Raw genomic sequence first — 12,648 nt, forward strand, 5'->3', positions numbered from 1 at the left:
CAGCAGTACCCTGAGCTGTGCTCCCCCAGCCAGTACTCCTCGTGAGCACCAGCACAGTGCTGTTATGGGTTCATGATCATGTGGCAGGGAAAGAAACAGGGGTAAAACCAACTTGTGGTCTGATCGCTCAAATGCAGTGCCACTGGGCAGGGGACAGTTCTCAGGATGCAGGATTTGATTAATCATTACAGGCAATGCTCACTGAAAACTTGATTCTGCTCTCAAAGAGCGCAAGTCCTGAAAAATGAACAAGCTGTCGGGCAGACACACACCAAAAAGTGTCCTCAGCAAAAGGGAGGTGGCCTTCCTGGAATGGGCCTTGCTGCAAAAGGCAACAAGACAGAGACCTCTGTTCCACCCTTAACCACACAACAGCAGTGGAATAGCTCCTGATAGTCCATAAAACAGAGTGATGCTAGGAGAATAACTTGCACATTTGTCTGTTTTAGTATTGCAGAGTAAACTGGAGAGAATGTTATTGCAGAGTAGCCATAGTATTTTAAACCATAAAATAGGAGTTGTAAACCATAACACATGAATTCAGCTTCCTCAAGCAAGCAAGTCTTTTCATGAAGAAACTCTCCTTCCTATACCTACATATTTACTTGGATGGGTAAACATCTTTAAAAGCAAATCACCAAAAAGGCTGCCTCAAACTGGGACAAGAAGGCTGTTATATCTATACCTCCAATTATAACTTTCATTAAAGAAGTGTCTCAGTTACTGCATTCCCTACAAATTTTCTTGCCCCTAATCAAATGCTGATGTGCCTTCTTGATACTCTGCACCAGTGATAATTAACACCGTTCTGCTAACTACTTGCTAAAGGAAGGTCATTAGCATTCCTGCTATTTAAGTAGCTCATTAGCTCTAGTTTATCAACCTACTCACATAAGAAAGCTGGGGGAGAAAAGTGAAGGGTGACAACTGATAGGCTCATTTGTATATTTTTTTCTAGGTAATAAAATTGCACAAAACCCCCTTCAAAACAAAGCAGAACAGCTCACACTTGCTTACAATTAATTACGAGGTCACCCACACTCAGACCTGTTTTTCGGAAGGGGGCTGTTAAATGAGAAGGTGCCTGTCCAGACACCTGTGGGCTGTGCTGCCAGGAAAAACAGCGTGCTCAGGCACGGCACAAGCACACTCCTTGGCAGACGTGGTCTGCTGTCCCCACACTGCTTGGCTGGAGGTGGTGTCCCTCCGGTAAATCTGAAGAAGTGGCAGCCAAGGAGGTCGGGCCAGGTGGGTACCCCGACCAGCGGGGCACAGGGAGCAGCTTTCAGCCCAGCAGAAGGTACTGGGGGAGGGATGCTGACCACCGGCATTTTAAAGCCCCATTCCTCGCGCCTTGATGCTGCCAGGTGATGGATACAGACAGGTTTCAGTCCCCACACCTGATGGATGGTTGTGCAGGGCAGATGTGGAGGAGTTTAATAAAGCAGTAAGGTAACAGAAGAGACACCAGCACCAGAGCAGCCAGGACAGTGCGTGCTGTGCCCACAGCAGCAATTTCCCTGGCACATTCAGAGCCTGCAGCAGGTGCCTGCCTCTCCTCACAGCCAGGACTAGAAGCAAGGCAGGCGTGGAAGAGAAAATGCTGCGGAGCTCACAGAGAAAGCAAGTGGCAGACTTGGAGGAAGGAAAGCCAAAGTACCAAGGGGGGTCTAATACATAAAACAGGGGAAATTACCTCAAAAATAAAGCATGGAGTTATACTCCAAGTTGTTAAATGGGAATTATTTAAATTCTGCAGGTTATTGCAAAGGTCCTGAAAAAGCTGCAGTTATATAGTAATAAAAACTGTCTCATCTAACAAAACACTGCAGCAATGCCTATTCTTATTTGTGAATGAACCGGCAGCACTGATTTGTAGGAATTGATCTCTGTGTTTGGCAGGTAGTAAAACCTTATGCAAATTCTAGCTGCCACCCTCAGACTGCATTTGCATAGCTCCTTTGTAAGACAATCTTAATCCCTTTTACCGTAAGAAAAGTTATCAATATTTAAAGAGACATGAAAAACAACCACACATACACGCTTCCTCCCACTTAGCTTTTAAACACTAGCATATATTTGGCACTTTTGGTGATTCTAAGAAACTGCTTAAATGCAAAGCATTCATCAGATGTAACTGCACTGCAAGGTGTGGAAGTGGGGGAGATTACAGAAAAATGTGAGTCTGACCTTCAACTTTTACGGCACACCACAGAGCAGGGGAGCAATCGTACATGTGAGGCTGCAGCTGTTAAGTACTTTTCTATGCTCTACATGAGGATTATAAGATCAATACAACATTTATTGGTATCCAGCAAACACAGACAACTGGCTGACACAGCTTAGTCCTACAAGGACGTGAGTATCTGATTCTGTACTAAGGGCACTCCTGGAAAGAAACTCACTGTGAACTCCCCCAAAACTGTAAGATTCCAGCTATTTTTGGAGCTGTTTAAGGAGAGGTTGGACGTGGTGCTTAGGGACATGGTTTAGTGGGTGACATCGGTGGTAGGGGGACGGTTGGAACAGATGATCTTGGAAGTCTTTTCCAACCTTAATGATTCTCTGATTCTATATTCAGATCAAAACATTGCTCTTTTGATGAGGGAGCCTCAGGTGGAAGTTGTAAGCAGTCAGAAGAAATGGCAGATCTTGAGGGTCACTCTCCATGAGTGATCAGGAGGCTGAATTTCACTGTTCTAAGTGCTCCTGCTACGTCAGTTCATTTGCTTTATCCTGCCTTCTCCTTCCCTCTTTCAAGACCTGCACTGTGGTGTTTTCCTGCCACATGCTGTCTTCAGGCTGGGGATTCCCAGGACCATGGGAATTGGACTCCCAGCTCTCCTTTGAAGTCACCAGGAGATGGTTCCTTAGCTCCTATAGCCTGCCTTGGAAATCCTAGATCTAAACCTAGATCTGTAACTTGTCCAAGTGAGATTTCTATGCTGCGAGCAGGTCTCCAGCCCACTGCTCAGCTGGACAATTCCAGTCGTAAAAGCCTGCACACTTGAACAATTAATTTGCAAGCTTGTCTTAGTGGAAAATTTGTCTGCTTGTCCTTTCACTTTGAACAGCATTTGTTTTCCTGTATCTGAAAGCTCCAGTTGACCTTTCAGTCCGAGTAGTGCAGGAGCATGAGTCAGCCGAGCCAGCCCAGAGGCTACAGAAGTGGGTGCCGGTGCCTCCCGTGCCACGAGTGCTTCCCTCCGGCTCCCTGCAGGGGAGGCTTGTACTTGGAGAGCCTCCTCCTGAGCAAGAACCGCCCAACAACTACAGCATTAGAAAAGAGTAATTCAAAATTGTAATTAATATTTTCCCACTCAAAAGAAAGCCCAAGGCAGCCATTAACTTGGGTTTAAGCATCTTTCTGGCAGGCAGCCTTAAGTAGCTCAGAATTTGCTTGGTATCTGAACACCAGAAGGGCAAGGCACATTTTTTTCTACAACCAAAGTCCCTTTCTACCTGTGACACTCAAGAGCCCTAGGCAATGTTCAAGATGAATTGCAATCGTTCAGGGTCCTGGCTGCTCCTCCTGGATGTCCCTATTATGTAACAAGAAGGGGGAACATGCAGCAGCCACCTGGGAGCCTCGCCTGCATCCCAGACCCTGCCCCTCATCCCTGACACCCATCTCAGAAAAACACAAAGCCATCTCTCCCAGTGCCTCCTTTGTTCTCACCACTTTCAAATACTTTCTAAAATAAGATCATTTCTCCTGGGGTGCCCAGAACATTGAAGTAAATAAAGACTAAGCCAAATCGTATATATTTGTTCTCTAGAGACGTCTCTCATTTCTTTGATCCATTCAGTCTTATCTATATTTGTCTTTTCATGTCAGCTTCAGAGGGCTCCAGAGCAACTATATTGTTTTGGGGAGCTGGCATTCAAGAGTAACTATTATGTGTGTGTATATAAATATATACGTTAAACACAAATAAATATGTATATATACACTCATGAGTGAGTATGGGATGAGTAGAAGAGAAATGGTCGTTAAAAAAAGGTCCACAGCAGCCAGCATTACAGAGCAGCAAGAGCACTTCAGGTGCTCTCTCTCAGGTGTTGAGACTAATTAAAGTCCCAGTTACATCGCGGGAAAACTGTAGCACCTTCAACACAACATGAGCAGTATCACTTAAGGCTTTACATGGAGGTTGCTGTATTTTATAAACGATGATCTATATTCTCTGAAATTCAGTGCATTAAACACAACAGAAGGTTTCAAGGGAAAGAAATTACCCCAGTATATCTAGATTTCTTTCATTACATTTCCCAGGCCTTATATTTTCAGCTAGGAACATTCTCTGATTGCCTATTTTTGGAGCAGGGACTTTTGTTTCACTCCGCACCAGGGTAATGGTGGCAAATTAAGAGAGGTCTCAAGTCAAACCACGGCCAACAAGTGCAGCAGTAACAGAAAGGAATATAACTAATACAAAACAAAATATGCACACCAGAAGGAATGCTAATAACCCCTACCACCACCACCCCTGTTCCAATCCAATTCCTAACGGACCGCTGTCTATACCACAGAGCAGCCAATCTCACTTTACAGTGCAGTCAGTGAGTTTTACAAATGCCCTAGGCTAAACAGAAGCTCACTTCTCGTGCACAAGTGTTCCTCCCAGGTTTGAATTGTAGCCCACAGATAACAAAAGCGTGTAAAAAAGTTGCATTGCACTGCACCACTTCCCATTCTGCTGGCAAATACAGGCCTCCCTTCCCTAGCATAGTTCAGCTTGGCATGTTAGAGAAACAGTCAGTAAACAAACACAGGCGTGGGCGCACAACCCTGCCGAAACCTGCTGCGAGCACTTACAAATCCAATCAGGTAAGGGCTGCCAGCATCTCCCAGGAGGTGCGAAGTGAAGCTCTGCAAGGCCACTGCGGTTGCGCGGCGCGTTGGGATGACCACATACTGCAAAGAAGAAAGGAAAAGAAAAATAAATACATAAGGAAACTCTACTAAAGAACCCGTCCAGCTCTCTTGTATTGCTTAATTAATGCAAGTCTGGGGGAATTAATTTTCCGTACAAAAAAAAAAAAAAAAAAAAGGGATTCCACTTTTGAAAGATAACACATTAGGGAAATTTTCCATAGCCAAGATAGTGTCGTATGGTCTCCACTCCTCTAACATGACATAACACCCTCAGCCAGGTCACGCAATATTAATCTGACTACCCAGGATCAATGGAAAACATGAATTATTTCCTGATTAAGGGACCAGAGCTTGCAGAAAACAGCTATAACCATGGAAAGGAATGAGAGATTAAAAACAAACAAACAAACAAAAAACCAACAAACCAAACCAAAACAACGAACTCCAGTCCTGTGGAAAGACCTTTGTTTTATAACATACATTTAGAAACAGAAAAAAATGTTTCCTGCATAAAACTTGTGAAAGAAGCTGGCTAAGAACATCTACACCACATCCTCATATCCTGGTTTAGAAATAGATCCTGTCTTGATTTAAAGACTGTAAGTAATGAAGAATTCCTAAATCCAAGTGAACTCTGTTTTCAGCTCAGAGCACTGAATCTTGTTCTGTCTTTTTCTGTTTCTTTGGAGAGCTGCCTGCCCTGCCAGAAATGACTCTGGTTTAGCTATTTGTGGACCGAGATCCTTTTACTCTTCCACATTCTCAATGATGGACTGCTTTTAGCTATTCTTCACAAGGCCTGCCTTCCCAGGCTTCAACTCCTTCTTGCAATGCTTTCCTGAAGTCGTTTATTAATTAAATGTGACATTTCAGGGCTGGTGTGTCCCCAGCTAGAACACACAGAGATGAATTTGCCTTAGCTGGCTGAGTCAAGGGGAACTAACTGCTCAGCAGCGACGTACCTCAGGGCACAGAGCCTGAAGCGCTGCGTCCGTGCTCATCACACCCTCCCGGAGTGGCCCTGTCTGCAGTGGGAAGAGTTAACCATAACAAAAGGACAGAAACGCCGCCCAGAAAATCCACAACAGAAGAGAATTCATGCCTCTTTATAATGATCATCTCATCCCAAGCACAGGCAATTGGGAATGATGGGTAAAATTAGATTAAATGCTTTTAATTAGTGCATTACGCATGTGCCTTGAGAAAGACACGCCACTTCTTTCCTTACTGGGTTGACAAAGCTGCAAATGCACACTGATGCCACGTATGAAATGTGTACCCTGTTAAACTCCTGTGGTGCATCAGAAAAGCAAACGATCAGGCCCACAGCAGCCACCTGACTACGGATGTCAGACACTGGCCTCCTTTCGCATCAAAGAGCTCAAAGCAGGCTTTGAAGGCTCACCGAAATCCCAGGAAGAAAATCAAGGTCTAGAGTTTATTAGAGACACAGAGACATACTGAAGGTCACACTGTGAAACACCAGGAGAGCCACACAATTCATTACCATTCCCCAAAGGCGCAAGGTAATGGGTACAACTTGGATAGATTAGACAAAATAAAACACACAAAAAAATGAGTTACTGTTCTTTCCACCTGGCCCCAGGTCACACAGGTGCAGTGAGAGGCGTTCTGCAAGAGTTCTTGGAGAAAAAGGCATTTGAGAAAATAAACCAGAACTCTAATTCAAGAGGCTAGAGTTGTGTAGATCTTCGAAAAAGTGAGTTTTAAACTTGTGTTAAATTTTTTTTTACACTCTACACTTTATTGTAACAAAGCTGGAGAAGAAAGCCTGCCTGGCTCTATATTGTTTCCCTTTTCTTAGGGAAACGACTAAGGAAACTGTAAATGTATTCAAAACTTACCATTTTCAATGAGTGACAGTGAATTAAAGCCAACTGGAGAAAAACGTTTGAATGATTGCTGCATCGTGTGTGTGTATATACATGAACACACACACAATTATACATAATTTTGCATGTACATCTGTATTATGCATAAATACAGTTCTGCAAGTAGCAGCACCATTTCCAACAAGTTTTCAGTTTGCCATCAGTTTGCCTGATGGCTGAAGCCATCAATATGGTTGATCAGTAAAAAGCACCAGAACACTTGGTGAACTTAGCCTGGAATTCAAGTGACAAAAACCAAACCAAACCAATCCTATCCGAACATCCAGCAAGCAAACAAACATGAAATTTTTCCTCCTCTAAAATTAAAAAATGAGATGTTAAATTCTTAAAATGTTAAAAAGATGAGGAAAAAAAGGCTTAAACCAGCATCTCCAAGACACCAAAATGTACTCCACCCTATCCCTGCTTAGAAAGCATTTTATTCCAATGGGGAGGAAGCAGCTGGTAGCAAACATTAGCCACTGTTCTGGGAAGGCAGCAGTAAATTACAGCTTTAAAGGGGCATTTTGATACTAAAATAGACCTAAATTCAAACCAGACCAGTCCTGGTTCGACCATCCCACAGAAAGTGGAGGTGGGAGAGCCACAGCGGGCTAGGCGGAAGCCCGTGGGATCGCCCTGGCTCATCTCTGCCTCCAGGTTCAGAGCAGGCAGCACACAGGATGGGTGGGAAGGCTGACCAAGCAGCTCTGGCAAACCTCTCCTCTCTAAATAGAGGCTCAGAAAGGGCATGGTTTGCTGCTGACATTCCCTTCCTGTAGGGAAATCAGCAGAATGAGTTGGTCTGAAACCAGCTCACCAGGAAAGCCAAGGAGAGATCACCGTTCTCCCAGCAGAAGGCCAAAGAGGTAAGGTCTGAAGTTTGTCTGATCTTTGATAGAAAACTACACTCTAAAACAATTGCTACTCTTTCTGGGTCACTTAGTAATCTCCGGGGCAACACACTGGTCTCTTTCATCCCCAGAGGCAAAGAAAACATGAGTGAGCTCCATCCCAGCAGAGCTGGGAAACAGTCTAGGTGTTCAGGACAGGCAAAGGCTGTGCTCCAGGGAAAGCAGCCTGAGAGCCCTTTGTGCACACTGACGAGTCACAGACAGGCTCTGTCTAAAAATAAACTTTTAAATGAAGTGAAAGGAGGCTGGTCTCCACATCGCAGCACGTGTGGAAGTACACATCCATCTACAAGCCCTGGCCCACAGGAGAACCGCAGCGATGCCACCTGGCACAGCTTTCCTGGTCAGAGCTGCACTCAGGTACCCCAAGCAAGCTGTGCACCTCCATTCATGTTTCCCTCCCTGCCCTAAAATCTAAACCACAGCTCTCTGATGTGTGGGAGCTCACTGAGAGAAGCCACAATGAGAGCTGCTTCTGGAAATGCTGTTTCTTCAGCTGTAAAAATACACAGTATTTTACACTGCATAAATAATTGTCTTTTATTTATTGTGAAGGTTGGCAGAACAAAAGGCACATTCCTCCAGGGCTCTAGCTCAGCCACAGTCAGTCTTAGCATGTTTCAAGACTAAAGGAAGACTTAGACCGTACAGCAAAACAGTAAGGCTGGTTTCCTTCATTTAGAAGGAACTAATGTTTTAGAAGAAAAGGGAAATATGGAGAGCATTTATTTTTTGCATGAGTGTCAGGACTTTGCATAAACTGGAGGATGGCTTTTCCCATCAAAGAGCTAATGAGGGTATGACTGCTGTAGCTGAGGTCCTTCGAACTGTCTGCTGGCTCTCACACAAAAATGCCACCGAGCCCCTGTTCATCATCTTTATTTCTGAGATGTGCTATGGAGGAAAAACCCCACTATTAGGACCAGACTCCACAAAATCCCAAGCACTCCCAATGTTACACACTTGCCTGCTGCACTGAAGGTGCATTACTGCTGTTACAAGGCAGTTTTAATGCTACTTTGGGTTTCTGGTAATTTTGAGGCCAATTTGCAAAGATGGCTGATAAAATCTGTTTCATAAATAGCATGCTCCATAAGAACCACCTCCCTTCCCGAAGCACCATCTGAACATGTGCCTGGGAGGAGATTTGGAGAGTTGTGCTCAGGAGAATAAGGCCTGTTTTGTACAAATTTGCATTTGGAACAAATATCAGCCTTTTAAAGTCTCAGGCAGTGCAGTGCGTTCTGCAGTGCTGACAGTTTATCAAACCTAGCCCTCAGCACCTTTTACTGCAGTCAGCTTGAGGAACTGCAGACAGCCTGCCACACTGGCAAGAACAGAAGAGCAATGGAAGCATGGATCTATGAAGAGCCAACAATTAAATTTGAAGATGTGAAGCAAACATCCTTCTTTTTGCCAAGGAAATTAAACTTGCAAAACCTTTGAAGGTGCTTACCAACTTGCCAGATAGAGTTCTTAAGCAGTCGTGAGATCTACAAATCTTGGGAGAGCTACGATAAATCACTTGGGATACAGTTACCAAAACCCTCGCTTCTGGCATAAGTCTGCTCTCACTGAAATCAGCCAGTATTGAAGGCTTTTTGTCTATGAAAATAAGATAATATTTATGTATATGATTAAAGTGTTGTTAGGCTTACACTAATAATGCTTTTAAACTCCTTACCAGCCTCAGGCAAGAGCAGACACACTTCTGATTACACCAAATAAATGGTAATCAGTAGAAATTAATTTGCAAAACATTTAAAGTGCATCTCACTGAAGGATATCCACACCTTGCTCTGGCTAGAACTTCTTACAGAGCTGCCTGTCAAACATGGCTCTAGCCCTGGCTCTCACCTATTGTCTGACAAAACATCCTCTCAAACCCCTTGTGTAACATAAACGTACTTCAGACCATCTGCTTACAGGCTTGCATTGATCTAAGTGGACGTTTACATTTATTTGGATGGCACTTTTACAGTTCTACTCATGCTGATAATGCAGTAAGCTGGGCATTAGATATGACACTCCAGTTCATTTGTCCGATCAGGCAAGAGAGCAGCTAGCTTAAGAGTTGGCATCAATTACCAAAATCCAGTTTTTTACATGCTTTTAGTTTCCTTGTGCTTTCAGAATTGAAACTAAGAAGATTTTTCCAATTATTTCCAATCATTTCTTAAGGGGATTTTTTTTTTCCTCTTTTGCACTAGAGCAATATATACAATATATACAATGTATACAACTGCAAATGCAACCGTGCAAAATGCAACTGACTATATGATGCTGCTCCTACAAACCAGATGGCAAACCTATAAAAGCTATTAAAAAGCTACAGGACACCAAAGTCACATTGAAATCAACACAAAAAAGCTCAGTAATTAAAATGGAATAACGATGGCATCCTTGGTACATTTGATATAATGAATTGTTTGGGAGAAGAATGCCTTTTGGGGTTAGCTTGAGACAACAGAGGTCAAGTTTCAGTACTTTCTGGCACAGATTTTCTGCAGGACCTTGAACGTGTCCAGCAGATCCCCTTCATCCAGCGGAGCCTTGCTGACAGCAGCGTTTGCCACCTGAGCTGCTCTTTGAGAGCCACTGCTGGAGGGCTGCAGATGTGCTCCATGGCCTGCACCTTACCTCTTTCAGGCAGTGCTAGGGAGGATATAAAAGATCTGCTATATGAGCTAATTTTGAGCAGAGAGCTGGGAGCACCCCTGTGAACCTCATTGCCAAAGACAGGATGTGACAGAAAGCTCTGGCAGGAGGCAGTAATGAGCAACTACAAATACTGTACTACGATTTCTTCCTCAGCACAGCTGTCTGGAGACTGCACATCTGTCTCAATGCTGAGATACCTCCGAATGAACGGCAGTGACAGCTTGAAATCAGCACAAACTGCAAAACCAATGTAAGTACAAAGTAAACACGTGCTCGGCCTATGCTCTAACACACTAAAGCTAAAGTGGTAGGAGGAACAAACCTCAGAAATTAAAAGCTTTCTAACAGTCTTGAGGTATACTGACAACCTTTGCTTCTGTGCCTTACTCATACCCGAGAGATGTGGCATTAACCATACTGCCCTACCTCACAAAGCGTTCTCTGCACAAATGAGTGAAAGATTGAAGGATCGTCAGGCAATGCAATTACGGCAGCTACAGAGCCATCGTAAAATATAAACACAACCTTGAACTTAAACCATAAACAGAATTTAAGCAGGAGCTTGAAGTTCTTTGCTGAATCAATGTATCAACCCCAGTATCTTTACATCTAGAAACACTGAGCCGGATTGCTTTCTTGTTGGTGTTTGCATAAGCAACAAATACAAGTCAAGGGAGTTTTCTATTGATGCCAGACTGATTGTATTTTTAGCTTAGTCAACAACCTGCCAAAAGACCTCGGGCAAGTCCTGTAATGGTTCTGTGCCCTAGTTTCCTTCTTTTTCAAACAATAAGCAACAAGAAACCTCCCTCACAATGGGATTTCAAGGTATTTGAAAGGCTCTGTACGTCTCTGATGGCAGCATCAGCAAATATGCAAGGCTCTTTAGCAAACATGCAGACTATTTCAGACAAAAATCTAGTTGCTAACGTCAGCCTGCTGATCTGTAAGACTTAAAAAGCACTATGGTGGGAAGAGAATGGAAAATGAAGGACACGAGGTGAAAAATCCCAGACAGTTTCCTCTTGAACAAGGTGGACATAGTCCAAAAATTCTTTATACTTTCTTTTCCTCTCTTCTCTCCCAGAGGTTTTCTATTGTGTATGTGCTGAATGCTAGGTTTGCTGGAGTTAAGCCAAAGAGAGAGGTAGATGGCTGCCTTTGTGGTCAGAGGAGGGAGGGAGGGAAGGATTTCCTATTACAGAACAAAGCCGAGTTATTGATAACAAAATTTACTAATATGCTATTAGGAAACGCTGACTGAGTTCTTTACATGTGAGGTTTTATGAAAATACTTAACACTTGGGGAAACTATTTGAATCCAGTAATGGTGTCCCTTAGACAAACATAGAATAGGTTGAACTAGGGAGTAGGCATTTAAATGAAGATGTGAAATTCAGGTTGTTCTTGCAAGCTGACAAACTGCTCTGGCCCCAAGAAGAGAAAGATGCTGTTCCAAGGTACACTCACCATTAGTATGTCTGCTGTGATAGCCCAGTTTGAAAACAGAAGAGTTTCTCCAATAAAAATGCAAATCTGTTGTAACAAAACACACAAAAAGGAGAAGATTTATTCACTTGACATTTAAGGGACAAATAACCTGTCACAAACTTTCCTGTGTCACTTATTTGTCTCAAACCCATTCAAAGGATTCTTCTGTACACAATCCACCTCTGGTTCACGTTGTGGTTATCCCGAGTAGTAGAAACCTACAGATGTTTATCTGAGCCCTGAGAGGGTTGGCCTGAACCTTCATTAGTATAAACTGTTTATGATCTACAGGACAGATAAATATAAGGCTGACACCTTTGGTAACAGAAGAAGATGAGAAGCCAAACAGAAGCGACAGCCCTGGACTTCCATGCTGAAATCGTTCTGTTTCCAAAGGTCAGCTAGGGAAGTCAGAAAGCCCCAGCTCCCCACAACAGTCATTTTCATCGCTAGGCACCAAGTTCTCTGGTAAACTCTAGTAAACCAAATACCCACCACGTGCAAGATCCCTGCCCGCCCCTGCTAGAATATTGCTGTCCTTTTTGAGGGGGACATAAGTCTAGCCACTATAACAGCTTGAGCTTTATGCTGCTAGTACCTAGGTGCACTCAAGACAGCTTTCAGTATGGGCTTTGCAACATCGCTGTCTTGTAGTGAGCTACAACTCTTGACTCTGTGGAGACTGTCAACCAGATACATTAAAAGCCCTATGTAAATAGTGGGATGAGAGCTTCTTTTTGAGGTTGTTTGGTATAAACAGCCACCACACACCCTTTCCACCTCTTGCAGCCCTTCCTCACTTACTCCCATC

General features: G+C 43.6%; 1 protein-coding gene across 2 annotated transcripts in view; it reads right to left on the reverse strand.

The window, feature by feature from the left end:
* Positions 1-12,648, reverse strand: part of SPNS2 (sphingolipid transporter 2) — a 132,408-nt gene that overhangs the window by 23,666 nt on the left and 96,094 nt on the right. For both annotated transcript variants that reach the window (XR_004755367.1, XM_035343310.1), the window contains exons 9-10: positions 11,817-11,882; positions 4,820-4,918 (exon numbers count right to left, since the gene is read on the reverse strand). Coding sequence is in view for 1 of the 2 variants with exons in the window: in XM_035343310.1 (XP_035199201.1) it covers positions 4,820-4,918; positions 11,817-11,882 (165 nt within the window). In the remaining variant the exon portion in view is untranslated. The remainder of the gene's footprint in view (positions 1-4,819; positions 4,919-11,816; positions 11,883-12,648) is intronic.

This window comes from Oxyura jamaicensis, chromosome 19 (genome assembly GCF_011077185.1).
Source record: "Oxyura jamaicensis isolate SHBP4307 breed ruddy duck chromosome 19, BPBGC_Ojam_1.0, whole genome shotgun sequence".
NCBI lineage: Eukaryota > Metazoa > Chordata > Aves > Anseriformes > Anatidae > Oxyura > Oxyura jamaicensis.